General features: G+C 41.5%; 1 protein-coding gene and 1 long non-coding RNA gene across 5 annotated transcripts in view; one reads left to right on the forward strand and one right to left on the reverse strand.

The window, feature by feature from the left end:
• Positions 1 to 8,816, reverse strand: part of LOC135315611 (uncharacterized) — a 74,424-nt gene extending 65,608 nt beyond the window's left edge. Inside the window, exon 1 of the long non-coding RNA XR_010375092.1 lies at positions 8,582 to 8,816. This is a non-coding gene — a long non-coding RNA (uncharacterized LOC135315611). The remainder of the gene's footprint in view (positions 1 to 8,581) is intronic.
• LDB3 (LIM domain binding 3) overlaps positions 8,792 to 27,395 on the forward strand; it is a 129,561-nt gene continuing 110,957 nt past the window's right edge. For 2 of the 4 annotated variants that reach the window (XM_064464804.1, XM_064464807.1), the window contains exons 1-2: positions 8,794 to 9,147; positions 15,670 to 15,792. In XM_064464804.1, the coding sequence (XP_064320874.1) occupies positions 15,700 to 15,792 (93 nt within the window). In that variant the 5' untranslated portion in view covers positions 8,794 to 9,147; positions 15,670 to 15,699. Of the gene's footprint in view, positions 9,148 to 15,669; positions 15,793 to 27,395 lie in introns of all 4 variants that reach the window. The other 2 variants (XM_064464808.1, XM_064464806.1) reach the window with 2 other exon arrangements.

Below are 27,395 nucleotides of genomic sequence, written 5' to 3' on the forward strand. Positions count from 1 at the left end.
TTTTAATTCTTGCTTTATCCCAAATGGTTCCAGCAGAGGATGGCCAAAGGCAAAGGAAGAAAAAAAGAAACACAGTTCAGGATACCCATTAGCACTGCATCAAAATAAAGTGACTGGAAATAGGCTAGGGAACACTGACATGTTGCAAAACAGAACAACTTTGTACGAAACATGTCTCTCTTCTTCCCTTTGTAGGCCACTATCAGCAAAGGAACTTAGAGTTACCATCTTGTGTCAGATTTCTCTTTACTTCTTTCACTGACTCAACCCTTCTTGATTTTTCTCATGTGTAGGAGCCAGACCAGACCAATGCCAGAGGCAGGGCTAAGGAGGCCACAGCATGTGTTAGAGGGCTGCGTCTGGCAGCTTCCCTTCATTGCACTGTCTCCTGAGACAGAATGAATCCCATCACTGCTGAACCTGCCCCATTTTTACTGAGTCGCAGCACAAAGGCAATTGTTTATTAGATCAGGTCACAAACATGGCAATAGCGTAAGCTGCCTGAATTCCACCTTTTAAAACCAAAATTACTGCAGTTTTCAAAATAACACAGCTGACTGTCCAGCCTCATTGGAAGCCATTTCTGGGAAACCTAGGATTTTGGGTTTAGATAAGATCGCTGCATTTCTTTTGCCAAAAGATGGCCAGGGCCACATCCCTTTCCAGAACAGCCATACAGGTGGGAACAGTATGATACCAGTAAGGATTTACAGCATAATGCTTCAGCCACACGAGGTGGATCCTGATGGAAACTGGGTTTCAGACAGATGTAATTTCTCATCCACTTTTTAAGGAAGATTCTCTGAGCAGAAAATCATGGCAGTTAAACCACTTCACACGGATCTCAAATCAGCTCTGAATTTGTCAGTTAAAAATGTTAAAACAAAACAAAAAGTCCCATGGCAATATAGCAACATCCCCTACTAAGTACTTGGTGTCTTAATGATTAGTTTCCTACTTGCTTAAGATTTTCACAATACTAGTATTTCTTCCCCAGTTTTGGATCTCTCAGGACTGGAGACAGAGGTTTGAAACAGGATCCTGCTTCTGCAAGGGATATTCAGTTATACTTCGGCATCTGGAACTCTTTGGAAGTCCCAGCCTAAGTACTAATACAACAGTCCCAGCTATTGCATATTCAGTACAAATTACACTCAAAATAATGGTTGATTCAACAAGTCAGGAGGACACCATAAAGCTTCTGTTTCGACATGTGACTAACTTGTAGGCACCTGCTTTTCTTTGCTTCCTCCCTCCAAGAGCTAGCGGCTTGGTTCTACTTAAGAAACATTGTTTCTAGCAGATTTATTTTACTTCAGTTATAACTTGCCTGTTATTGTTTTACTTGATCTCAATTTGCAAAATCTCATCAAAAGATAAAAGCTCATCACAGAGTACACATTTCATTGGAACTTTCATTCCAGTCCCTCTACAAAAAACATCCAACTTGTAAACGAAAGGGCTGAGGAACAAAAGATGATAAATGGAATAAGGAATAAGACATTCCTGTTGACTTGTCTGGGAGTTCTGTCCTTGTTAACTTGTGCATTCCTCTAAACATGGGGAACTGACAGGTTACTCATATAACAGGATCCTGAATTTGTGTCCCACCTGTCCTCCCTTAAGCCTCTGAAACTCAGTTGGAAATCTTGGCTGACCCTAAACAAACTTTTGATTATTTAAACTGCCAATAAAGGTACATAATAAATTAATTTGTTTATTTTACTTGTTGTGACTGAACAAAGTTAAACAAGAACACTTTTTTGACATGGTGTGCCTTTCTTTGCTGGTCCCGATTACTGTATGAAAACATTGTGCAAGCACAAATTACATAGCCGATTTGTCAGTTCCTGTCTTCCATGAGTTGTACTTTTTGCATCTGACCATCAAGACATTCCTGATCTTCCCTCCTCTCAACTGAGACACAATCTTCCTACATGCCTTTCAAATAGGGAAAAAATTACCACTTGGGAGAATCAAGCCAAATCAGCTAGCACACTCCCTCACCCTGCCCTCCTTGCTTTGAGTTCAGTTCCTCCCTTATTCCCAGCACAACTGAAAACACTAAGAAAGGAATGGAGGAATGTGTGAATGAAAACCGAGATGACGATGGTTAAATCATTATTAAATAGCCAAGTCCTCATCGGAAGCAGTTCTGTCACTGTATTTTGTTGGAGCATTTGGCTACAGTCTCCTATTGATGTTGAATAGCAAATGTTTGCTTTTGCACATATTCTCTTGTGTAGATTTATGTAACTGGTAGGGCAGACTGCTAGCATAAATATATTAAATGAAAACTGTTGTGCTTAGGTTTCAGTCTAGTTTGTTCTATTTCCCTTTCAACAGACATACTGCTACAATAATAGCTTACTCCAGGTTATCCGTTGAGGTGGTGGTGTTAAACAAATTTACTTTATGCTTGAAGGGCCAGGAAAAATTCTGTGGGATTAGAAAGGTGGAGCGCTGAGGTTCTACTCTTTGAAAAAAAGCCATATACCAGCAGTCATTCTCCAGTGGCTGCCAAGTTTAATTTAAAATCATTATCTTTACCTGCAACTACAAAGTGGCCAAAGCATTACTTGTAGGCTACCGTGAGAAAAGCCGCTGAGCCACTTCACATGTTCTATTTACAGTTAAATGAAAAATTCTCAGAAAAGTATGGGTCATTTTGCTCCTCCTTTACTGCTTTGATGCAGTGAGCGTATCAGCAGCAGAGCAAAGAATTTGTTAACTCTGGTTTATTAAAGTCAGTGAGCTGGGCAGTCTTTCATTTGGATAATCTAGGGGTCATATATCCCTTTGTAAATATCTCTTTTTAAAGGCTCTGAGAATTTATATTTTAATGCTCACGCAATTTTTTAGTGCTCAAGGAAAAGCGGTGCTTGAGTTAAGCCCTTACTTGGAAGAGCCAACTGGCTCACAGTTTTCTCAGTTAAGTTTATCCTAGTCTTCAAAGACCACAAATAAAATTGTTTCAATAAATCAACAGGCTCAACTGAACAAATCATCAGATCAGGCACCCAGTAATCAAACCGAACAAGACTGATGCTCATCTGACACTGGTTTGTGGTAACTATCAAAGATAATCAGTTCTAAGCCAGTATGTCATTAACTCCCTCTGTGGCCTTGACAATTCAATTTACTGCAGTGCCCAAGTTTATCTGTAAATGTGCTTATCGTTTACTCTTAGAGTGCTGCAAGGCAAAATTAGGAAGGTATTGCATAAAGGTTGGAAAATGTCACCTTTTTTCAATACTCAAACAGAGGATAGCCTGTTTTAAGTAAGATGCAATGATGGATTAATCAGCCTTCAACTGAAAGTTGCAGAGAGATATTGCGTGGAACAGGTGGGAGGAGATTCACATACAAATTCATGCAAATGGCATGCATTTACATCTGAATACTTGCAGTTGAACAGTGAGCTAGAATTAAGAGGCCAATGTTTATTTAGACTAACTGAAAATAGATCAAGTTTAAACTTAAAGAGAATTCCAGCTCTTCTTCTGTCTAAAATCAGAGAACAAGATTTGTGGATATTGTGTAGTCAACACTGACATTTTGAGGCTGGATTGGCCCCAAGTATGAAAGCAGCCTGGGTTATGAGTCAAGCTGCTTTGCTGGGGTTCATCCTGCTGACAGTCCAGCCTGAATTATCTACTGCCATAACTCTGTTCTTACTCTGTGCTAGGAATGTTATGCTAATAGCTCAGGGAAATGATAGGAACAGTCCAAAGAGGTTACCATAGGGACAGCCTTCTTTTTTTATGTTTGAGCAAAACTCTAGAGTTGCAATTCACAATGTTTTATTCAACTCTATGTAACAGCTTGATATTTTGATTGTTTTGTTGGCTTGTTTGTTTGCTCTTGTACGTGGGCAACATTAGGAGCTTTGCAAAAGTGGTAAGATAAGACTGGAAATGGGAATGATGAATCTCTGTCTTAAAAGGGTAAAATTACCAAAGTAGAGCCACACTAAAAATATGATCCTCTCCTGAGCTGTGCTTGCTACATTTTCCTAAGAATTTCTGTAAAATTTCTGCAAAATAAAATAATTTTGAAGATCCAAAGTATTAGATTCCTTTGGTAGCTTTTTTTTGCCAATGCCAGAAATCAAGCTACAATCCCATGTGAATCAGACTGTTAATTGGACATATCCATAGCCCTAATTTTAAAGAAATTCCTTCCAGTCTTTTATCAGAAGGGAAGTGAAAATTGTGAGTTGTTTTGCAAATTGCTTATTCATTACTTAATGACAGAAGGAACAAATCTCTGAATCTCCTGCCCCCTTACACATCATGCGCAAAGGACAGTCAAAGTCAGAACAGCTAAGCAATAAGTGATCACAAATGGAAAGGCCTCATTTACTCGAGCTGTTATAGTTGGGTAAATGGCAGTGCAAATGTACCCCAGATCTGCTCTCCTCTAAAAGTTAGCACTTCTGTTTGAATAGCCACATCAAAGTCACCACAGAGAAATAACACCTGTGCAGCCCATCAAAACCAAAGGCAATATCTTGTTATTGGATGTAATCAAGTGCAGGCTCCCAGAAAGCCACGCTCATTGCTACTTTATTTCTGAACTCGGGACTGTAACCCCTTCAGCCGGGCAGGGAATGAGATCAGACATCAAAAGCATTATGCCAGGAGAAAGCACACCCATATTTTGTGCTGTAGTGTATTTACTTTACATACTAATTTTCCTAACACTGTCACTGGTGAGGAACATCTCAGTACCTGTGGAGGCCAGCCTTGCTGGGCAGCAGTCGTTCTTTTACATTGACATCCATGATGGTTGTACCTTCAGCTTACCATTAGTGCAAGTAAACTGTGCAGACAGCTTACCAAAATGCCTCATCACCCTAATGAAATCATATTGCAGAGATTTATGAAAGATGAGGGGCTTATTTACAAGGAAAACAATCTTTCTGTGACCGCTCTGAGGCTGAACAGATGCTAATGCAACAGTTGGGGAGATCAGGTTGTGATTAGAAAAAAGGACAAAAGACTTGGAGAAAGACTTGTGGAGAGCCCAGAATTAGCCCTTGACAGAACTATATGAATTTTCCAAAAAAGGAAATTGCCCAGGCTGGAATGAAACTCATGGGTCAAAAGCAAAAAACACTGAGTGAGCCACAGAGAAAAATGGACAGCTAAATCTACCAGTAAGCTACTTTTCAGAAAGCAAATAGGATTGTTTGCACAGGATGGCCTGGCCAGAGTAGCCTCAGTCTTCAGCTTTCCATACTAAGCGGTGATCCTGAAGGTGTTTCACAGAACTATTCCAAGGCCACTGGTAGGTGAGCAATGTAGTTTTGAAATGTTACCTAAAATGGAAGTTTAATACTGTCACTAGTGCTAGCCAGAAAAAGAGAACAGAGGATTTTGACCCTCCAAAAGACAGGCACAAGTTTCTGGGAACAAGTTCGTAGGATCCTTTAGAGAGTGCTGAGCAGGTAGAGCTCCCATAGTTTCAAATTCCCTGGCCTTGAGTGACTTAATGAGAAACACAAAAGCTAGTGGATACCACCCTGTTTCAAACCAAACCAAATTCTGAAACAAAACTGATGCACCACTTATCAGAACAGGATTATGGGCCAATTTGCAGTCATCCTTGCTGATGTTTTTACTGGGGAGCAGAAAATCAGGTTGCTAAAGACCTTCTAAAGGCTCAGGTATAAACCTAAAGAATCTAAATATGATTTTTTTCTATCACATGTGGAATGGAATAAGCTAACAGACCATTGCCCTATTCATAACAAAATAAACATAATTTTCCTCCATCTGGATCATGTTTTCCAGCCTAAGTCACCAATTATGCTACTTTATAAGGCTTGCTCATCTGCAGGAGACCGGTTTGTGGTCATTTTGCAGCTTTTGTTACTTAAAGAGAGAGAAGAATCGATGAGGAATTCAAAGGATGATAAAGAGCTGCAGCTAACTTTAAGGATAATAAAGCATGTCTTTTCATCCTGATATTCGTTAACACCGATCCCACTGCAAAAAGCCTCTGACAATCAAAATTCCTACCTTAAACACAGTACTGAGGGTCTGAGGAGGCTTTTAAATGCACACGCATATACCACATGATAGAACTAGTACAGAGCACATGGAAGTGCCTAGCCACCTGCCACAGACAGTCACATCAGATTCTGCCCTCATTTATTCCCACCTAATCTTCCTAAAAAGAATCAAATAGCCTTTATAAAAACAGGTTATGAACTTGTACAAAGGGAGGCTTACAGCATGGTAAAAGAATTATTCAAAGCTGATAAATGAAATATCTCTTGAAGTTCTGAAGCTTTCTGGCAGAAAAAGAAAAGATATTTAGGTCTTTTGTTATACCAACTTCAGGATCAAATAATCACTTACTCGAGAAGTACTTCATTGCACAGTTACCCCCTGCAAATATCCATGATTTTCATTAATTAGTAGATATAGAAGTATCTATCATCATCAGAATGGGGTAACATCACCATTTGTAAATAAAGATATTCAAAGTTTAAATAAATTTATTTGAGTTAATATCTTATATTTTATCACAGAATATCACTCCTGCCTCAAGACTAATCTAACAGGCAATGGTTCATAGTTCTGATAACCGTGTAATAAGAAGCAATTATAAAAAAAATACTTCGGTATTTCCATGGCTTGAGGCATCAGTAGCCACAAACAGCTGTTTTAAAATCCATCTACTAATTGCTTTCTTTATTAAAAGACGAATTGAATATACTGCTGTCAGCATCAACACTTTTTCCGTGATGAGCTGTGTAATTTTAGCTAGGAATGAATTTGGGGAAAAGTGGTATCTAATACACTGTTGAAAATTCAGGGATCTATAAAACTAACTGTGCACAATGCTATGGTATGCTTTTCTTCCTTCCACAGCAGCCATCCCATTATTTTCTGTATAGTCATATTTTTGGGGAAAAAAAAAATTGACAGATTTCCAGGGTTTTGATTCTATAATCCATAGTAAAACTGATCTGCTCTATCTGCACGTTGCCTTAGATCAGACAAACCTTTCATATAAACTGCATCATCTTGTAGTAATTATCAATAACTTTAATGCTCTGTGAAAAGCAGTGTATTCAGGCATTTGACAAGATGCAGAATGTTTCCTTTGGGGATGTACGCCTACTTGTCGGTGGAATATTTTTGCCCCTACCTTTAAGTTACAATCCGTATGAATAGGAACGTCGGCTAAATATAAATACAGAAATAATTTAGATCATGATGTCCTGGCCTGGTCCATGTATCCTACAGATTGTACCAAAAGACCCCACTTAACATGCTTAACTAAGTGAGTACTTAGGCACGGTACACATGTGGAATAAAGGTGAGAAATAGTAAACCCAACTGCAATTCTTTTAAGTAGGCTAGAGCTGCACTGAGAACGTTTTCAAAATGTTTGGTTAGTATTCCAGCAATGCCATGGCTGGGTTTATTCCCACACACGACTTGTGAGAGGCTCTTGGACTCCTTCGTACTAAAGGTTTAGACCTAGTTCTAGTCTAAGTTCTAGATTCTAGACCTAGTTAGGTTCTAAACTCTAAAGGTTCCAGACCCCGCGCAGGGGGTCGCTCCCCACGGGTGTCCGGCTGTTCCCGCCGCTCCCGCCGCGGCGCCTGTCCCTGGTGCTGACGGGGCGGCCCCACCACACCGAACACGCGGCCCCTGCTCTCCGCAGCCGGCCCCGGGAAGGCAGGCGGGGGTCCTGGAGGAGCCGAGCTCAGCCTTGCCGGCAGCTCCCCCAGCTCAGCCCAGCCCAGCCCAGCCCAGCCTAACTGCCCTCCCCTGTACAGCCCAGGCGACTCAGGGGGGCACTCCGTGGGGTCCAGCGTTTCAACGCTTGCGAAAAGTTTTGGGGTTTTTTTTGTTTGTTTGTTTTCTTTTTAAAAAAACCAAACTCATAAAGCAGTATCAGTCATTACACTGAGAAAACACCTGCCTTTCTGGAAGATACTTTTGGGAGCAGACACTAAAAAATTCACCTAGCGCTGCTGAATAGAGGGGTGTATGTAGCAGGTAGCATACAGCAGTCTCATGAAGTTACCACAAGGCTAAGTATTAAAAAATAAAAAGGGAAAAAAACCCTTCCCTTAAATTCAGGTGGGCAACTACGTTGTTCATTCTGTATTTTTTCTTAAATTGCTTCCAAACCCTTCATTCTTTTGGGCTGCCGTTTTAACTTTGCCGCTCTATTAAAACGCCCTTTACCTATCAACACCAGCGAAACACCGAGGGGAAAAAGTTCACTTTTCCTAAGGGGAAATCACCGATTTCACAGGTGTTCCGGCGGGGGGGGGGTGGTGGTGAAGGCTGCAGGCTCCAAGCTCGCAAAGCATTAAAGCACACACGCCTCAGAGCCTTCCCTCAGCTCGGGCAGGGCGCTCCCGCCCGAGCGCCCCGTTGCGGGGAGCGCCGGGAGGCCGGGGCAGCACCCGCCTCCCGCAACGCCTTCCAGAACGCTCCGGGTCCCTGCGGAGGGCGCAGCCTTTCCCCCTACTCCTGCCCGCCGCCATTGCTTCCCTCGCCGCGGCTCTGAGGGCGCCCAGACGCGGTAGCCCGGCGCCGGCCGGTACCTGCTCCCCACACCTTTGTGTCACCTTCCCGCTCTGCCACCACGGCCAAGAGGTGCTCTCCCTTCAGAAACGGAATTTTTTTTGTTGTTTTTAAAAAGCGTTCGGGCACGGCAGATAACGGTTTGTCCGTTAACGGTCACTCCCCAACAGCCCGCGGCGGTTAATCCCGTCACGCTGCTCCTCGCGCCCCCTCACGGCGACCCTGAGGAAGCCACCGCCGGGCCCCGCCGCCTCCCGAGCGCGGCGCCCGGTGGGCACCGGCGCCCCGGCCACGCCACGCCCACGCGTGGCGGAGGGGTTTAAAGGCTCCACCTTGGCGGTGGAGCGGGAGGTGTCCGTGTGGTCGGTGCTTCCCCCCCCCCCCCCCCCCCCCGCGGGGCCGTCCGTGGGTGCGTGTGACCGCGAAGCGCCGCCCGCTGAGGGGGTTTGGTCGCCCCACGCCTGCCGACACCCACTCACCCACCGCGGCTGCGGCGCGACACGGTAAAGCGGTGCGTGGCCGGAGGTAGCGCTGGGCTCCCGGTCGGCCTCGAGTGGCCGGTTGCGTGATACTGCGAGTGGGGAAGGTGGGTCGCGCCGCGGCGCTGAGGGAAGGAGCGGTGCCGGCGGCCGAGCGAGGGGAGCGGGGCTGCCCGTGTGCCCCCGCCTCCGCCGAGGGCCAGCCCGGCAGGCTGCCGCCGCTCTCCCGGCGAGAGGGCAGCAGAGAGCCTGGCCGGCGGGCAAATGCAGGCCCTGCGCTAGCCAAAGGCAGCTGGGGAGCGACCACCGTAGGTTGGGAGCCACCTGCCTTTAAAAGTCTCCCTGCAGCTTTAAAAACTTTCTCTAGTGGAAAGTAAAGCCTTTACTGGGAAGTCAGAAACGTGTAGGTGAGTCATCTGGCTGAAATCTAACTTCTGGGAGTCTGCTCAAGATTAAATGTCGCATCCTTGTGCCCATAGGCACATGCATAGGGGCGCACTGCCGTATCGGTGTGGTGCAGCGATCCTCGAGGAATCTGTGCGGTGGAGAAATTACATGGACGGCACAGGATCCCTCTTCTAAGCCTTGTTGTACGTTCACTGTGCTGTGCCAAACCTCAGGCTCTCTGGAGACAAGCCAACACCGTAGAGGTCCTGTGACACTGATGTCACAGCACAGTCCCTGGTCTATGTGGAGCTGATAATGACCTGCACATAGCTTCTTTAGCCTTTTTTTTTTTTCCTTTTGATGTGTGTGTGTTTGGATGTTTTTTCTTTCGCTGTTTTCTCTTGTAAGCCAAAACAGTCAATTAGGATCCCCTGCAGCAAGACACAAACAACAGCAGTCACAGGGTTGCTATAAACTTTCCTGGTTTCAGCCCTGAGTTGGGGAAGGAAAAAAAAAACAAACATAACAGAAACACACTTTACAGCCTCCTTTTTCTGGTTCAAGTACCTGTATTAGAAATTGAGCCCTGCATTTTAATCTTGTTGCTGCTGTTGACTCATTTTGTGACCTGACACTGGTAACTTAAGTGCTATGGCCACCGATGTAAAAAGGAGATGGTAACAAAACCAGGTATTTAGGTGTTCTTTACCTTAAAAAAAAAGTTTATATCTTGGCAATGTAGGTGCCTCAGAAGTGTTAAGTATTACATGCTGTAGTGCGTGCCTTTAAAAATGATGACTGAAATGCTGGTAAGGTGAGAACTTAAGAACATACACTTCAGTCTTTTTGTAATACAGGGGAAAATAAGTCTTTGTAAACAGTCTGGACAGGTACCTTTTCCTCTTCCCTTGGTAGCCTGTCTCCTCACAGGCATGGTTTTCAGTTTAACATAGTTACCAAAAATCTTCAAATCTTTTAAAGATCAAGTGTGGGTATATGGTGTATACCCAGTCTTCAGTGGTAGTGAAAAGAGGTCATGGCAGGTAAAGAAAAAGAAGGCCACCTAGCAGGGAAAAAAAGCATGAAATGTCATTTTTCTGTAATGGTGAAAGTAGTCATGGCGAAGGATGTGCAGATGAGGGGTAAGCAGTAAATTTGATTAATTGGTAAGATGGCGTACTAGCAAACAGCCAAACAGAAAACAGTTTGAGCTGCGTTTTGGAAGGCATTGTATTACAGAGAAGGGAGATGATATTACATCATTATATTGCTGTAGCATATCTCCCAAGGAATACTATATTCTACTGGGACCCACAAACCATGTTACTAAAAAAGTGTCAACAAAATAGAATTTGATGAAGCTAAGTGTGATAGAAAATTTAGTGTCTTAAGAAAGGTCAAAATACAGGACCTAGGATAACCTGATAAGGGGACTAAGAGGAACTCAGAAATACAAAATTTGGTGAGAACTGAAGGATCTTGATTAAATGGGTGAAACAAAGCTGTATATGGAAGTACAAGGAGGATTAGCTCAGCTTAGGTCAGAGCTCAACAGTGAAGGAAAGGAGATGGCAATGAGCTCTTTTGCATCGTAGAATAGTCTTGATTTGGAAGCCATTTTGAACTTGTGGGAAAAATCTTTGCTCATGGTAATTACTTTCATAGTCAATTTGACATTGGCAAGGTAGGAATCCAGAGCTAAAAGCTTTTAGATCTCTAATGTGTCAGTTTCAAATTCTTTAGTGCTGCTTAGCCAGTATATGGTAAATATGTGTTCTTTTGTCCTGTTGATTGTAATGAAGATCTGTCCCCAGACAGAGCTGTGGTTTCCTCAGGGAATATAATTAACATTGGGTTAAATAAAAATTTTGGGAAACTCTAGGATTGCATAGGTCAGGCATCTGGTTCAAAGCCTGGGTTTTCTTAATGCACGTGCCTAGGTGAGTAGTTTCTTCACATTCTCCCAATCCATCCTCCTCACCTTTCCACTCTTTTGAAAGAGTGTAGGTAATCTTATGAGGCACAGTGCTGGAACCCGTGGGACAAAAAGGTCGTGTTTGTCACAAAGCTGAATGCTGCCTTCTTGTACTGCCACTCCCTCAGGTGAGGGACACTGAGACAAAGGCAGCCAATATTTTTGTCCGATTGCTTTCTAAAGGAGTGTCTATCCAGCTTGTTGAAGATCTTTTTATCAAGGAAGTAATGATGGTTTATTCCTCTGCAGGGCAAGTCTTTCACTTGCCTGAAAAAATAACGTAAGAGGTGGTTGAAACCATGACCTTGCGTGCGTCTTCATATGCCAAAGTCTGCATAGTCTATTGCAGATCTGAAGTCAAACTCTCAAGCAATCTTCTTCTGACATGCTTAATGATACAAAAGATACAACCTTGTTGCTGCAGTAACAGTAACTCAAGGCTTTCCTGTGAGCGCATCTACCACTGCAGCTAAAATACAATCAGCTAAAATACAACCATGAGTAATGTGGCCAGCTTAATGAAGTAGTAGCAACTTGAACAATTGGAATTTCCATTACTTGTTTCCTTCCACCTCAATTTAGCCTTGACACTAGTGGTTTTTATTTCATTCACTTAATGGCTCTGCACTCCCAAGCATGCAGTTGTAGCTTTCCTAAAGTCAGGTCACTGTAATACAACATGGTCTCCTAGCATATGTGAATTGTTTCCGCTGGCGTAACGTCTCTGTGGTAGCTACAGAAGGACAGCTTTGCTCAGGCTCCAAGGCATTTGCTGGAGGTGGCAGCACTCTCCTCTGCTGTAGAGCTGGCAGAGTCTGGTGCCCATCCAGCTTCCTTCCAACTGTTCCCATCAGTCAGCTGGGGACAGCTCCAGCAGGGACCTGGTGAGCTCTGGGCAACTCTGGTTTGGCATCTGTAGAGAAAATGTCACCTTCCTCCTGGAATATGTCTTTTTCTTTAAATGTCACTCCTTACACCAGTGACCTCATCTGACTCAGCACAGCTTCTGTCTGAAGGGAGGGGGCTGTGAGCAAGTCATAGATTTTGACATAGCTGGAGAATGTAGGGAAGAAGGCACACCAAGAGAAACACAATACTGTTATGTGAGCAAACAAACACTGATTTTGGAACAGTCTAACAGGCAGTTATGTAAAGCAACTAGAACCTACTCTGAACATTACATGCTTCTGAAAAGGAGATTGTCTATTAGGTACACACAGTTTATTTCATCACATTTTCGGGAAGGTTTTGCTGAGGTTTCTGCTGGTTGCCGTGATGGCATGGTACCTGCTGCAGCAATTCAGTTCCTAGGATTACACTGAATGCTTCACGTGGTGAGAACACCCATGTCTCTTGCCTTTGAAAACAGGGCAGGGTTGAAATAGTCATCTGGGTGGATCACCAGCTTTCTTATTTAGAGGCTGCTTGTATTAAAAATCTGTAGAAGACAAGCGAGACCTGTGCTAGGAGTGTCCCTAGCAAATGAAGCTGTGACTACAGCATGGGCTTCTTTGCTGTTTGCACTTCATTATTAGGCACAGAGCTTTCTCCAGGCAGGCAGCCTGTGGGAAGCAAACACAGGAGGGAAGGGTCTTAGACCTGGAGAAAGAAAAATCTGGAATTGTTTTACTCCAAAATGTACCTGGTAGTGATAGTGCAGGCACATGAAAGAGCTGTGGTCCTCTTGTGCTGAAGGGGAATGTTGGCTAGGACACTAGCATATTCTTTATACTTTCTTTTTAAAAGTGCCAAGCTATGCTGAACATGCATGCAGACACAGACAGAAACCAAGGTTGTAGGAACAAGTGACCTCAGTTTAACATTTCATCCAAATGACAGTGCCCCAGTGAGATTACCACTTTAGTTTCCTAGCACACCACCCAGCCTGAAGAATCTCACAGACCCTTTCAGATGTCCTAAACTGATAAGCAAGTGGCATGTTACACATGCGAAACTAGGATAGAAGCACATAGCGTTTGGTTAAGCAGCATCCTTCTTAATGCTTAGCTCCATTCAGCTTGATGTCTGTGCTGTTTTATTATGTTCTGGGTTTTGCTTTTTTCTCTGCCTGTTTGGGGTTATTTTGTGTTAGTTTTTTTTACACAAATGACTGAACATTTAAGTGTAGGAAGGTAACATGCGCAGAATTCACAGTCCATAAAAATGTAACCTCTCTCCAAATACTTTTTTCTGTGATACTATCTTGACTAGTGAAGCAATGACTTGCCATGTTTATCTTACCCCTGTTTTTATTCCATTTACATGAACCCTTGAAATGGAGCCAAGAAAGGCCACTAAAAACCGAAATTTAATTCCTAGGAAAAGGAAAGGAATAGTGCAATGGGAATTTACCTTCAATCTTTTCTGTGTGTGCTTTTTTTAAATAAAATTAAAATATCCAGTACCAGCATTTAGAAAGAGACCTACTGGATAAACTGGCAAGCCTGAAAATTCTGCTGTTTGAAGTGCAACAAGTTAGTTTTGTCTCCCCTCAAAGTAATCATCCAAACATCACTGGTTATGGCCTCATATAGGGTAGATTCTAAATGCTGTTAATGTAAATCTACCCTCAAGTATTTGTGGGACATCAGAAACCCGTTTTCTTTTCAAGCTGTGTGTTGCTGTCTGCATTGATTTTGGTTTGGGTCAGTCCCACTGGCTGAGTGCAACTTTCGCTCAAATCCATGTGAATTGCTGTGGTTTAGTTTAGACCTCTGACTAAAAATATGGTTATGTGGTTTAACCTAGTGTCTGTATGGAGCATAATTATTCCCTTGTAGAAAGGGCTTTTTTGCCACTGTGAATACTAAACAAACACTTCTATTGCCTCATGGTTTTGAAAAACTATTTACCATCTCCTCAGAGAAAGACTGAGGCCCTGATAGTGTTTGCTTTCTGCCATTTCACCATCAGGTTTTTCTGTTGCATTTTAAGGTAGGTGTATGGGCAACGTACCTGTTATCAGTATTCACACTGAGCTACCTCGCTCTAGTGCATTATGTGGTTTTGGTTGTCTCTTTGATTATCAGAGTAGAACCCATGCTCTGGGTTTTGTTTTCTTCTTTTTTTCCCATCTTAACATAATAGGAATTTTTTTTGTAACTGGAGGGTAAAGGCAGGGGTGCTGTGGAGATGCAATAGAGTGCTTCTGGAGGTCCTGCACATATTAATGACTTGAAAGGGGTGGGTGTTATTTAAGGTTTATAGCTTTATCCTGAGAGCAGGAGCTTTTTTTTGTATCTGTAGTTCTGCCAACAACTTCTCTCCTTCCCTCTTATTACCTATATTTTAGCTATTCCCAGTCTAAGGCAGAAATGCTATCCGAAGTTACTGAACAAGGGTTATAAAGTTTTATGGAACACCTAACAACTGGAATATAAACTATGAAAAATCAAGGAATGAATTAAGGGAGCAGTTAGCTAGCTACTTATACTCTTAGCCCTCCACTTAAGTGCCATGCCTTCAGAAAACTTGTGTCGAAATAGTGAGACAGGTATGTAGTGAAACTATGCTTTTGCCACGGAAACTAAATGCTGATTAGAAATAACCTGCAATACCTCTATCTACATTCAAAGAGAATAAATTTTAATTTTCCCTTAAGAAAGCAAAGGCTATGGAACCAAGAGCTGAACATGAAGTTGTGGGTTTTCTTGTGATGTTAAATGTGTGTGTGTATATATATAATGTAGTGTGTGCTTTTCTCAGTTTAACAAATCAAAGCAAAAGAAGGTAAACACACTTTTTTTTTTTGGTGCCTTTCCTGCAACATATGGGAAGATCTAGATAAAAAGAGCTTGTCTGAAGTACGTTATATATCATGGTACAATAAACTTATGTTCTGAAGCAGAAATTACAAATAGCTATGGAGTTGTTAACAGGTTAGTGAAGAGATTTGGGTGTTTGGGATTTTAGCGTGGGATTTTGTTTGCTTGTGTTATTACAAAATGCATTTTGCCCATAAAGTAACTGAGCATGAAGAGGGGCTTGGGAAGCCTAGAAAGATCTGTCCCCTTCCCTGGGGGCTATATTAGACCTCTGAGTCATGAAGTCTTTGCATAGTAGGTGTCTGGTTACAAACCTTTTATGGGCCCTACTCAGCTGGGATATCAGCATCTGCATTATAGCTCCCATCTATTCTTAGGTGATATCCCAGCACGACTGAACAGGCAAGGCAGAAAGCAAATTGCTTTCGCTGTATAAAACTCTTCTTTTTTTTCATTCTATTTTTTCACACTTTCTCTGTCTATCCCATCCTTCTGTTCTGCAGTGCCTTGTCGCCTTGTGAAAGAGGTACAAAATGGCTTACAGTGTGACTCTGAATGGACCTGGACCGTGGGGTTTCCGACTGCAGGGGGGCAAGGACTTCAACATGCCTTTGACCATCTCCAGAGTAAGTGAGCAAAATACTGCACTGAGCTTGTTTAGGTTGGAAAACTGCAATGAACTAGTCATATGTACACTCTGACCTGGCCTAGCAAAATAGAGGATCTTTGCAGCTAGGTCTGGATAAAGAAAATACATTGTGGAGTTTGAATATACCAGTTCAAGGTACAACCTGGCATTGATGATGCCTCAGGAAGACTGGTTAGTATATTTTAAAGAATGTCAACACTGTCTCTTTTAAACAAGCTTCCAGGTCTATTTTGTACAGTGTTGTCTCTTTTTCTGCTGATAGGGGCCTTGCTGGTGCTGTCTATCTGGGGGTAAGGGAGTAGAACAATTGTGAATAAGAATATAAAATTATATTTCTAGAAAATAGCCATGTAATTGCTTTTAAATTCATGAAGTCTAGGTGTTAAAAGTGGACAAAGATAGGGATGCATGTCCCCTCTTTTAGGGAGAGCAATAATTGGATGAAAATTAGACCTGTCAAGCAGAAGACTCAATAGTGCTTAAAATACAGTCTTAAATTATGCAGAAGCCTTCCATTTGCAGCTAACAAACAGCATGTGATTTAATAATTAATTACCTGATGTATTTGTCAATTAGAGATTAGTCTATTCCCTAGCTGTCTTTTGTGTGTTGGTTTTTTTTTTTTCTGAAAAGCAATATTTTGAAGTGTTGCAGTGGGGTGCTCTTATTACCTGAATTAGTTCAGTTTCTTAAAAGTTTTTAACATCTGATGGTTTCCAGGAAATATGTAAGCGTTTCCTTTAACCTACCCTTCCCTATCAAACCAGATAGTTCCATGTAACTTCTGGTTTGGGAATTCTGCCTCTTACAACCTCTTGCATATCCCTCCTCCTCGCCACTCCCTTCCCCCTTTTTTTCTTTCTGATAGTCTCAAATCTGTTCCAGAATGTTCAGATCTTTTGAGACATCTTGGTTCCTCCACCAATCACTTGCAGAGGCTTATTTTGCAGTGCAATGACAAGAGAGGTTACTTACATAAGTGTATTTAAAAGGAATACCAGAATTATTTAACCAGACAAATAGAATGCAAACAAAAGCTCTACTCCACTGCAAAAAAAAAAAAGCCACCTACACTGCTTTGAAAACCATTTTTTTCATAATGAAAAAGTGCAGTCTGTTAAGTTGTGGGTACCAAATTGATATCCCTGCAACAATCATGATTCAGTCATCAGTGAGCTTCTGAAATCTTAACTATGCTCCTTCATATTCATACTGTAAAGCTCTGTATTATTTGATCTCCCTTATTCTTATGCACAATATTCCATTCTGTGAAGATACAGCTGCATTTACCATAATAATAAGTCCTATGATGATGAGAGGAACTTTTTATAACCCCTTTTGCAGAAGCAGCATAGTAATGCAAAGAAGGCTGTTCTGTCAGTGTGCTTAAAAACAAGCAAAAAACAACCAAAAAACCCCCTGCACATAAAAATAAACTCACTTCATAAACTTATGCTAATTTCACTATGGTAAATAGTTTTGGTATTTCTTTCCTTATCCCATGCAAGGTGAGTTCAGAGAGGTGCCAATTTATTTCTGTAGGCATTTTCATGACGCTTTGTGGCCTGCACTGTATGGTGTTGATTATTTTTTTATAAGTAATTCAGTCATACCTAGACACTGTCAGTCAAGGGCTGGGGCTGGGGCTGGGGTACTTGCACTGTATATGGCACAATCAGAATTGAAAAAGCAGGGTTTTTTCCCAAAGAACCCATTGTCTCAGATTATGATCTCTTAAAGGATACTCAGTATGCCCAAAGGCTATATGATTCTCATGGGGCTTTTGAGAGCATATGATGAGCAGGAGAGAATCTGCAACAGCCGGATTCCCGGGGTGTGGAGGAGTTACCTCTTCACACAGCTGGCTGCATTTCCAACAGTAGAAGTGTCAGAAAGCACTGTTAAATGTTTTGAACTCTTTCCCAGTGAGGCCCAGTTTTCAGCTGGGAGCACTGCTTTGACATGGGATTGGATTTTGTAGCCTGCCTTAGAGGGGAAAGGCAGGCATGCAGAAATGAATGTAGTCTCTTTCAGGTGGAGCTGGAGTATGAATGCCTGCTGGTTGTGATATTTTTCAACAGGAACACAGTGTAATACATGGCTTTTGATGATAATATTCTGGAAGTCTATTTTTTCTTTAGCATCTTTCATGGAAATATATCATCAAACAGATCAGATATTCCCCTTAATCAATGATTTGCAGTCATAAATGAGTTGAGCTGTGAATTTAGCTGTAAATGCAATCTTACCATGGGAGAAAAGGAAAGCTATGCTTATATTCTCAAGATATTCTTGGGGGCGAGTGGGGGAGGGAAGATAACTGAGGAAAATCCCCTTCTTGGGAAGGGCACACAGCTCTAGATGTTGCCAGTGGATGCTGTACACTTATCTATGGGTTGCTTTTGAGCCTCAGCTGCCCTGAGATGGGATTAGACTTCCTACGTGGCAGATGAGTCTTAAACCCAAACTACTTGAACTTAAAGGGTCTTATAATTGCTTTTAATGACAGATGAGCCCTGGTCCTTTTGCCTACATGTGTGTAGTATCCCTCTATGCAGGCAGATAGGGTTTATATCGGAACATGGTCATTATACTCTAACTGCTTCCAAGCAATAAGACTGCCTGTGGGTGGGCCACCGAGAACAAAAAGATTCATCCTTTTTCATGGAGGCTCTGTGCTTTTCTGTCATGCCGCAAGTCATGCTGTGAGAGAGTTGCCTCTGAGCTCCCGAGAAGGACAACAGCAACAGTCTACCACACCGGAATTGTTCATCCCATCTATAGTCTTGTGCCTGCATGATTCCAAGGACCTTCCTGAAAGGGGAAGCTAGTATTGTGCCAGTATGAAGCTGGCTCACGCCTAGACCCAAAGTGGCCACCCTGGACTTAGGAGCTAGAACTGTGGCGTAGCTGTCTGTTGACCTGCGCTCTGCCATCCAGCCCCATACAATTCTCACTCATCTTGCACTTCGCCTGAGAAGCAAGGGGGGAAAACCTGAAAGTCTTTGAAACCTGCTGACAAAAGCACAATACAAGATTGCGGCATTGTTAAGGGTTCTATTCAGGAAAATGCTCTTGAAAGCATTGGGTAAACAGTTGGACTTGATGATCCTAGAGGTCTTTTCCAACCTTAATGATTTTATGATTCTGTGAAAACAATGGGCAAGGGAGGGAATTACTCAAAGCTGTTTGGCACAACAGTTCATTTTTAAAGGACTCTTTAAAATGCTGTCTGAGATAATGTATTTTCTTCCCTTCAGGTAGGTCCAGGTGATCAGCTCACTGCTGAATAGTCAAGAGCATGTGACACAGGAGTCACAGTCAGTCAGCTGGGTGACAGGTGAAGATGTGTTCCCCTGAAATGGATTGTTCTGCTTATTTGTTCTTTATCTAAAAATAAGTGCCTGACTAACATAGGCGGGTGGAGACAGGAATAGAGGAGACAAAAAACAAATGGAGAAGAGTTAAGGTCACTCTGCAGCTTTCACACTCCTTTAACAATGGCATTAGAAAATAATCTGGGAAGACTTGAAAAATATTTTTCTAGTCCCCACCCTGCAGAACAAATTCTGTCATGAGATGTCATGGGCAGGTAGCAGAGGTAGGAAAACAGTATTGTCAGACTCTTAGTAAAGCTGAGCATCTGTCAGTCCTACTGAAATGAATGAGGCTTGCAGGCTGTTGGCAGTGCTAATGCTGTCACCAGTGGCGGGATCGTATGCATAAGCCTGGTCTTTCCAAATTGACGTGGGCGGCAAAGCAGGTTATTTTCTTCTACTGCTTGCATGAACTGTCTGGAAGCAAACAGAATTCATTAATTTTATTGACCTAATCCTCTGTAAGAAGGCTTTTAGGCGTAGTTAATTATCTAAGTGCTGTGTTGCTATGTTACCTAAGATGGTACCATTGTGCATGGAGGGATGCAATAGCAGAGCCTGTTCATATATTTGTGAATTATTATTGCTGAACAGCAAACTTTTCTAGTGAGACAGGCTGGCTTGCAGGTGATGCAATGAGCTGAAAGGTATGCAAGAATTATCATCTAAGATGGCAGAAATATTATCCAGAACAGCGCAGTAACTCATGACTGGTATGTTCACTCTGTGATTATCCATACAGTTCTGTATTTCCTGATAGAGGGCTTTTTAAATATTTCCTGGGTTCCAAATCAAAAGCCAGGTCCTGCAGCTGAAGGAGACGGTGCTTAAGCAAAACAAAAGTGTTCGAGAACTGTTTTGGCTTTATTCTATTATGTGAGGAAGAAGTTGAAATCTGGTGATGACATAAGCACATTGCCATTTCCCCTCAAACTCTAATAGGGAAAAAATGAAATTAGCTGATCTGTATACTTTGATACAAGCAGCCTCAAACAGCTCTTTGGGGTGAATAAAACCCTATTCTGGCATTTCACAGTCCATGTCTCTGGAGGAGCAGGAAGGCTTTTCTCACATTTGTTGGGCTCTTTCCTTTTACCAGCATCCTTTCCTGATTACTTCCTGCCTCTCCTCCATTCCCTAGCATACATGTCATTCTCTTGCTGTGACTGCGTTTCCTTTAGAGGAGCTATGTGAGAGTATTAATTTCCTTTTGGCCTTATTGCATATGGGTTATCAGTGCCTTACAACAGGCAAGTGATGGGCGAAGGGAAGTCACTCTTAGCTTCATTTTCTTCTATTCTTGAAGGCAGGGAAACCTCAGATTATCAGGGTCAGGCACTATGCATTCTGCAGCTGTCATTTGGATGGCCATGTAGTGCTGTACATAAATTGTAAACAGAAGAGTGAAGTGTACCTGTACTGACTGAACTGAAGAAATTTAAAGAGTTCCCTTGAAATGCTGATTCCACATCCATCACCTGTTAAGCATCCATTTCTGGTGAATTGAACCACTGGGTAGTTGCCCTACAGCTACAATTGCAATTTAGAAGTTTTGTTTCCCCTCCAGAGACAAAGTCCTTCACAATACTGAAAGGCATAGATTAGTATTTATAGTAGTTGATATTCTACAAAACTAACAGGTAAGTCTCACATCCTCTAAAAGCCTTCTTTTTTTACTTGCTATTTAGTAGAGATGTTTAGTTTTCCCCTGAAGACTTAAATGACACTGAGTCAACTTCTGAGAGGGGGAGCGAGTCATTTAATGACCGTCTTATGTCTAGATAAGGTGTAGTAATTTCTTATGCATTAGTGGTTTCACATTCTTCCAGTCTTCTACAATTTAACTCAAAATAGTTCCTTGTAAGAGGAAAATTAAATACTTCTAGGCCAACTTTTAAGAACACTCAAACTTTCTTGTGTTGTTGATAAAAACCTGATCTGTGGGAGTCAGCATTGCTTTGGGATAGTCTGCTTAACTTGCAGATCACTTCTCGAGCACGAGTCACCTCATCCAAAGTTATAGCATTCTGAATTTTACTACGTGCAGCCATTTGTTAAATGTACAGATGTGTCAGTATCATGAGAGAATGCTAGTTACTTTAGATAGTATCTTTGCTTTCAAATTAATTTACAAGCCAATTCTGGTATGTTTACAGCCACAGTTATCAGAAATTATTGCATTTCTGTGAGCCTGAACCCTACAGGTAACTCCTAAGCCTCCTGATTTGGTATTGTTTGTTTGAGATGTTCCAGTAGTCGGCACCTACGCTATAAATGGCAGTTCAGTATATAGGGCATTTGTATGATTTGGTTACATCTCATGTCAAACACAAGTGGCGTGTGTATGTTGGACAAGGACAGAGGGAGCAAATTCTTTAGTTGCATTCTTTTTAAATAATATTTATTGGGCCAGAGAAAGAGATGGGTTCTGGGGCCTGGGGGTCAGAGCATCCCTGGATACTGGGGACTTCATTCAAGTCTCTGCTGTGAATAAAGCAGAACAGGTTTAATCTTGGCTGTTCAGGTGGTCTAAGAGGTAAGGCATTAGTTATTCTGAGGTAGGCAACATTCCTTGTCTTGATCAAAAATACCATGTCAGGCCTGAGAAGTAATCCCAATGGATATTTCAGCAAAGCTTCTAACACTTAAAGAGAAGGTTTGATTTCAACAAATACCTGTTTTTTGTAATACAAAGCAGTTACAGCCCAAGATGTACTATTTCTACCTTTGGTTACACAATCATGACATAAGAAGCTTTTGTTTTCTTTCCTTGCAGAAGACACTCTGAAAAATCCATGCAGCTTGATGTTGTATCTTTAAACTCAGGATTTTTGGGGGAAGAGTCCTTGTATTATTTTTATTTAAATTTTAGCTTCATAATGCAATGTGATTTGAATGTATGTACTGTACTTGACTACGTAACTTTCAGGAAGGATATGGAGCTACCTACAGCTCTTGGTCAAATTATTTCTCCTTTAAATAAGGTATGTGCTTGAAACTGAAAGGCAGCTCCTCTTATCTGTTTGTGTGATTAAAGTAATCACTAAATACTAAGCTCACTGCTGAAGGCTAGTGGTTTATAAGCAGTATTATGTACTCTGCACAGTATCTGTGCAGATATCCTGCTTAGCTCTAAGGTTCTGTTTCTCAGTCCTGTCCATGTTTTGAATTTCAGGAGAAACACTTAGCCCTGTTAGAATGTAGGCCAGGCTAATATGAATAATGGACTGTAATAACGGAGGTACTGACTTAGATGATGTTACATCATCAAACCTGCTGCTCTGAGTATTCTGACACATAATACATAACCAGTGGGTTTGAAGCCCTTTCTTGATTTCACCTGCTAAATTCAGCTTTTCTCTTTGGGGTGTGAATGTGTCTGAATCATCAATGCTTGTGTGGCATTCTCCATTAAAAGAGCTCAATGTATGAAATAATTGGGCTGAATGGCATCTGTGCAATTACCTGTCAGGGTTTCTTGGTGCTAGCTTTACTACTCCTGCCAAAAAAAACACTCCATAGTGACTTTGCAGCTTTCTTTCCTGCAAAAAGGGGGGAACATAACCCTTCCCTTGAACAGGAGGCAGTGTTAACTGTGAGAAGCTGAGAAGTTCACAGATGGGGATAACCATAGTTATTGTGTCTTTATGGAGGAGGAAAGGAAGGTTTCTTAACCTAAGAGAACAGGTCCACAACTCAGATCGGTTATGTTACTTTTCTTCTTGTTTTAACTTTTAACGAAGTTCCCTGGCAACTGGATATTCTTGTCTGACAAACTGCTCAGCCTTTGACCTAGAGTTTATTTAGTTGAGAACATAGTTGATGTAGTATTTCAGGAAGTCCTCAGATTTACTTAATTATTATTAAAGTTAATAATTTTGCAGATCCTTTAGAACTAGTAAACACAGCAGGAGGTAACCATTAAATTATGAATTTAAAGTTGCTGAACTGTTAGCGCTTTATAATTAAAATGCATAATAAGCTTTTCTCATGTAGAACTTTATTAGTGTCTGATGTCTGAACTCAGTAAATGGCTGTCTTCATAACAGAGTAGATAACCCTGTCATTAGCCCCATTCTGAATACATTATTGCAAAATGTTCTCCAGCAAGTGGAACACAAAGAGGAAAATGAGCTCTGCAAATATGTTAATGTTAACTTTCTATACTAGGAATAGCAGTTCCCATCTGGTCACTCTATTGTGTAATTAACAGCATAAAGAGTATGTTATTTTATAACTTTATAAAATGTAGGTATTTTAAAAAAAACCAAACCAAAACCAACCCAACCCCCACCTTCGGTAGCACTCTGAAAGTATCAAAATGTTGTACAAAATGCAATATTCTTTATGATCTAGCATTCATAGTGGACTGAAGCTAGCTGAGAACACAACTTGATACAGTTGATTTGTTCTGTGTGTAACTGGAAGCTTCTGCACATGGGTACCTGAGACACCACCATTTTAGTGCATAATATAGTGTTAAATATTGTCCAATATAATATGAGATACTGCTTTTCTTTGTTCACTGGGTTTTGTTGCAGGAAGAGCTCAGTGTTCAGGTTAGTTATTAATTCCCATTGAAAGATCATGAGGAAGAGGAAAGGAAGGAGGGAAATTCTTGCTCAACATGGTAAAAATCAATACTTGCAAGTCTTGAGGAAATAAATTAATTTAAAACGGTGTCTGGCAACATCAGCTATAGCATGCTTTGAAATGAATAATGCTAATTGAAAAAGAATGGCTTATACAGCATGTTAAAGGGCTATTTCTTCTGTACTGGTGTAATTAAAGCCTTAATAAAAATGTTGCATGAGAGTGAAATCTCAGAATAGTCTTTTTGTTACAATTGTCTAAATTTTTAAACCCTAATTTGATAAAAGTATGTTATGATGCTTAATAAATGGCACTTCATAAAGAGCTTAATTCTTGCCAGTACAGAGTGAGGACAAAGATGTTAAATGTGCTGTTCAGTCACATTGTATAGACTCATAATTTACATAATACCATATATTTAAAAGCAAACAGGTATCGCCCATCAAAATGCTGCATAAATGAGGAAAAAAATGATGTGTTTTACTTAGCTGCTAACATAACTTAAAGGGCTAAGTGAAATAAAACCTTGATCATATGAGCCATCAGCCTGAAGCTGGCCCTGAAGCTTAGTCCAGCCCTACTGTTGGGTGTCCTTTGGTCCTTAAAACTTTCATTTTTGGGTCCGTGAAGAGTATAATTTTTTTTCCCCAAAATGTGAAGCTCTTCTGAGAGATTTCAGGAACAAGAGCACCAAGCTCCCACTTACAGGTGGGAGAAAGAACTTTTTTTTCCCCACCCACAGACTTTAAGTACTCTGGTTTTTGAAATTAGGTACCCTGAAAATAATTAGTTTCCAGCTAACAAATGGTTCCAGACGACATCTTGAATATGCTTCATACAAGGTGACTCCTCTTTTTGTTAGCAGTGGCTAGCAGCCATTTTTCCAGAAAGTCAATGAGATCTTGCTCCTCTTTTAGGAAGATGTAATGGGTCAAATGTCTTAAAGGCGTGCAAATCCCCTGGCAAGGGTAGAGTTACTTTCTGCACCTCCCACATGCATAGCTGGTGTTGTGATCATCTATGCCACAGGTGTTCAGTGCCTGGATACCGTGCATAAATAGGTTTTAACCTTTCCCCAAAATCCTTCCAAATACACTTGATTTGTAGCAATGGCAGCTGAGGATTAGGAGGAACTCAGCCTTTCATACGCTTACACGGTATCCCCTCCTTTCCCTTGCTCAGAGTCCAAATTCCAGCTGCTGGGCTATTTTGGCTCTCTCACTTGGTTACCCATACTTGTTAATATACGTAAACCCTTATTCTCATTAAAGATAACAGACTTAAGGGCACACGCTTATTTTAAACAATCTATGTCTCTTCAGTTTAAAGCCAGCATTAGTGACAATTAGTCTTTGTGGTGTGAAGAAAAGTAACTAAGGCAGTGCAGTCCTTATTATACCTGGGTAGGGAGCTGTGCACACTCTTCAGAACCCTCTGTGGGATTCTCATGCTATATTTAAAGCATCCTGTAACTTAGGAAGCTATTTTGAATTGGAACGAATGCTACATTTACCTCAAGCTTCTGGAATGGGACATGATATCCAAAACTCCAAAAATACTACATGTAACCCCAGATTCTGGTACATAGTGTCAAATCAGAATGCTCTGGTATTAGGGTGAATTTGGGCTGCCTTTTCTTGATCCTGGGGGTCACTGGGACCATCCTGCTCTATTTGAGAATGTCAGCATTCTCTCCTTACCTAGTCATAGCTGGTTCAAAATTGGCCAAGGGGCAGTTGGTACTATGGCAGGTGTTTAAAAAAGAAATAGGCAGCCGAAACAAGATGTTCTTTTTCATCAGAGCTGGCTAAGATTAACTATTGTAGGAAATAAATGGGTAGTCTTTCTCCTAATTTTTTGACAGGAGTTGCAAAATACAAGTACCCTTCCTGACCTACTGTCAAAATTGCTTTCCCATCTAGAAGATTCTTGTCTCACCTGTTTGCTTAAGTTATCCAAGGAATTATTCAGGATTAAATCCTTTTGCCAGCTGTATGGGGTGGGGCAGATGAGGATCTTTATTACATGTCTGCTTTGCTTTCTTGATGGCAAGAACTGGGCAAAAGTCTGTAAATGTCACTGCTTGTTTGAACAACAACAAACCAAACCTATTTGAACAGCTTAATTGCCTGCTGCTTGGTACTGCTTCTTTTCATTGTAATATGTTGACAATGAAAATATGTGCTGTGTTGGCACATAGTTGTCAGTAGTTCAGGACGAGCATGCGTAGTTGGAGGTGAGCCCCTGATGGAAAGAGTGAACAGGTTATTAGGGTGCCAGAATTGTTTGGCTGTTTTGTCCCTGAGGCACAGCAAAACTATCCTCTCTTTTGAGGGAGGAACTATCCCATGCTTGAGAACTGTGTGCCTTAGTTGTAGCAGTTGGCTGCAAGGACAAGTGCTGATATTGCTGTGGTCATGTGGGAGGCCCCTAACATTGGTTCTTGGCTTTCATCCTTGCTCCATGTGGGATGGTACTCTGCTGTCTCCTTCCATATGCCTGGGATGCTGATGGGGGCTTCGTCCCCTGCCTGCCTTTCCTTGCTCCACCCCGCACATTCTCCCTCCTTGGAGTCTGCCACCATTTCTTTGCTCCCAGCTTTCAATGTTGCTCAGATTAAGTGCACTGTTAGTGGAGGAGCAAAGAGATGAAGGCTGCATTTGGAAAATGAAAGTTACAGGGTGTTATAAGTGTTATAAGTTCTTATAGAACAGTGAAGGGAAAGAGAAAGAGTGTGCAGGAAGGAGCTGGCTAAACAGGGCACAGCTGCTCTGTGTGTAGCTGTGGCATTTCCTGTTTCTCTGATTACATGTGTTGCTGTATTAAATAGTCTCCTTTACCCTATGTTGGGGAACCCAAGCTGCAACTAATACCAATAAAGTTTGTGTTGACGATAGAGTTTATCTCCACTAAAAATTCCTTGAAGAGACTTTCCTCCCTTTAGAATCACTGATCCTATGGCACACAGAACAATGGGTTTGTCCTGCTCATTAGCAATTTCCTTTCCCTACATTTCTGTGTTTAAGTTTCTGCAATGCTTTGCTTCCTTGCCCTGCAAAATGTCATTTTTTACTGTAATACCCCACTTTTTCTCTGAAGAAAATATGCTGAGCATAGACAGTAGGACACATTAATTTTTTTTTTAAATACAAGCGGATAGTGGTTGTGAACATTTCTGTAAGTTCTTTGCGGCAAAACACAGGAATATGTGTGTCATTTCTAAGCCCATGTTTGTCTCTTCTGAGGCTAACATAGTTTACTTCATTGAATTTCTAGAAAACATTCCTTGGGTGACCTAAAGAAATAGGCAAGCAAGCAAAAGTTTTTAAAAAATCTGCCCTGCAGAGTAACAGCAACAACAAGCTTTTGTGGAAAATGTGCCCTGTGAAGATGTGCATGTGTGTCCTAAATGTTAGTGGAAAGACCCCAATGACTCACATCAAAAAGGTCTGGATCTTCAACTCAGTTGTAGTATTTCTTCTTTTATACAATATGATAACATGTTTCTAGCTTTGGGAGTCTGAGGTGAATAAAGTGGGGGGAAAAACTAAGGTGAATAAACCTTCTGTAACCTCTAGAGAATTTGTGAATTAGTTCAGTTTTAATTTCA

The sequence above is a fragment of the Phalacrocorax carbo genome, chromosome 13 (assembly GCF_963921805.1).
Source record: "Phalacrocorax carbo chromosome 13, bPhaCar2.1, whole genome shotgun sequence".
NCBI lineage: Eukaryota > Metazoa > Chordata > Aves > Suliformes > Phalacrocoracidae > Phalacrocorax > Phalacrocorax carbo.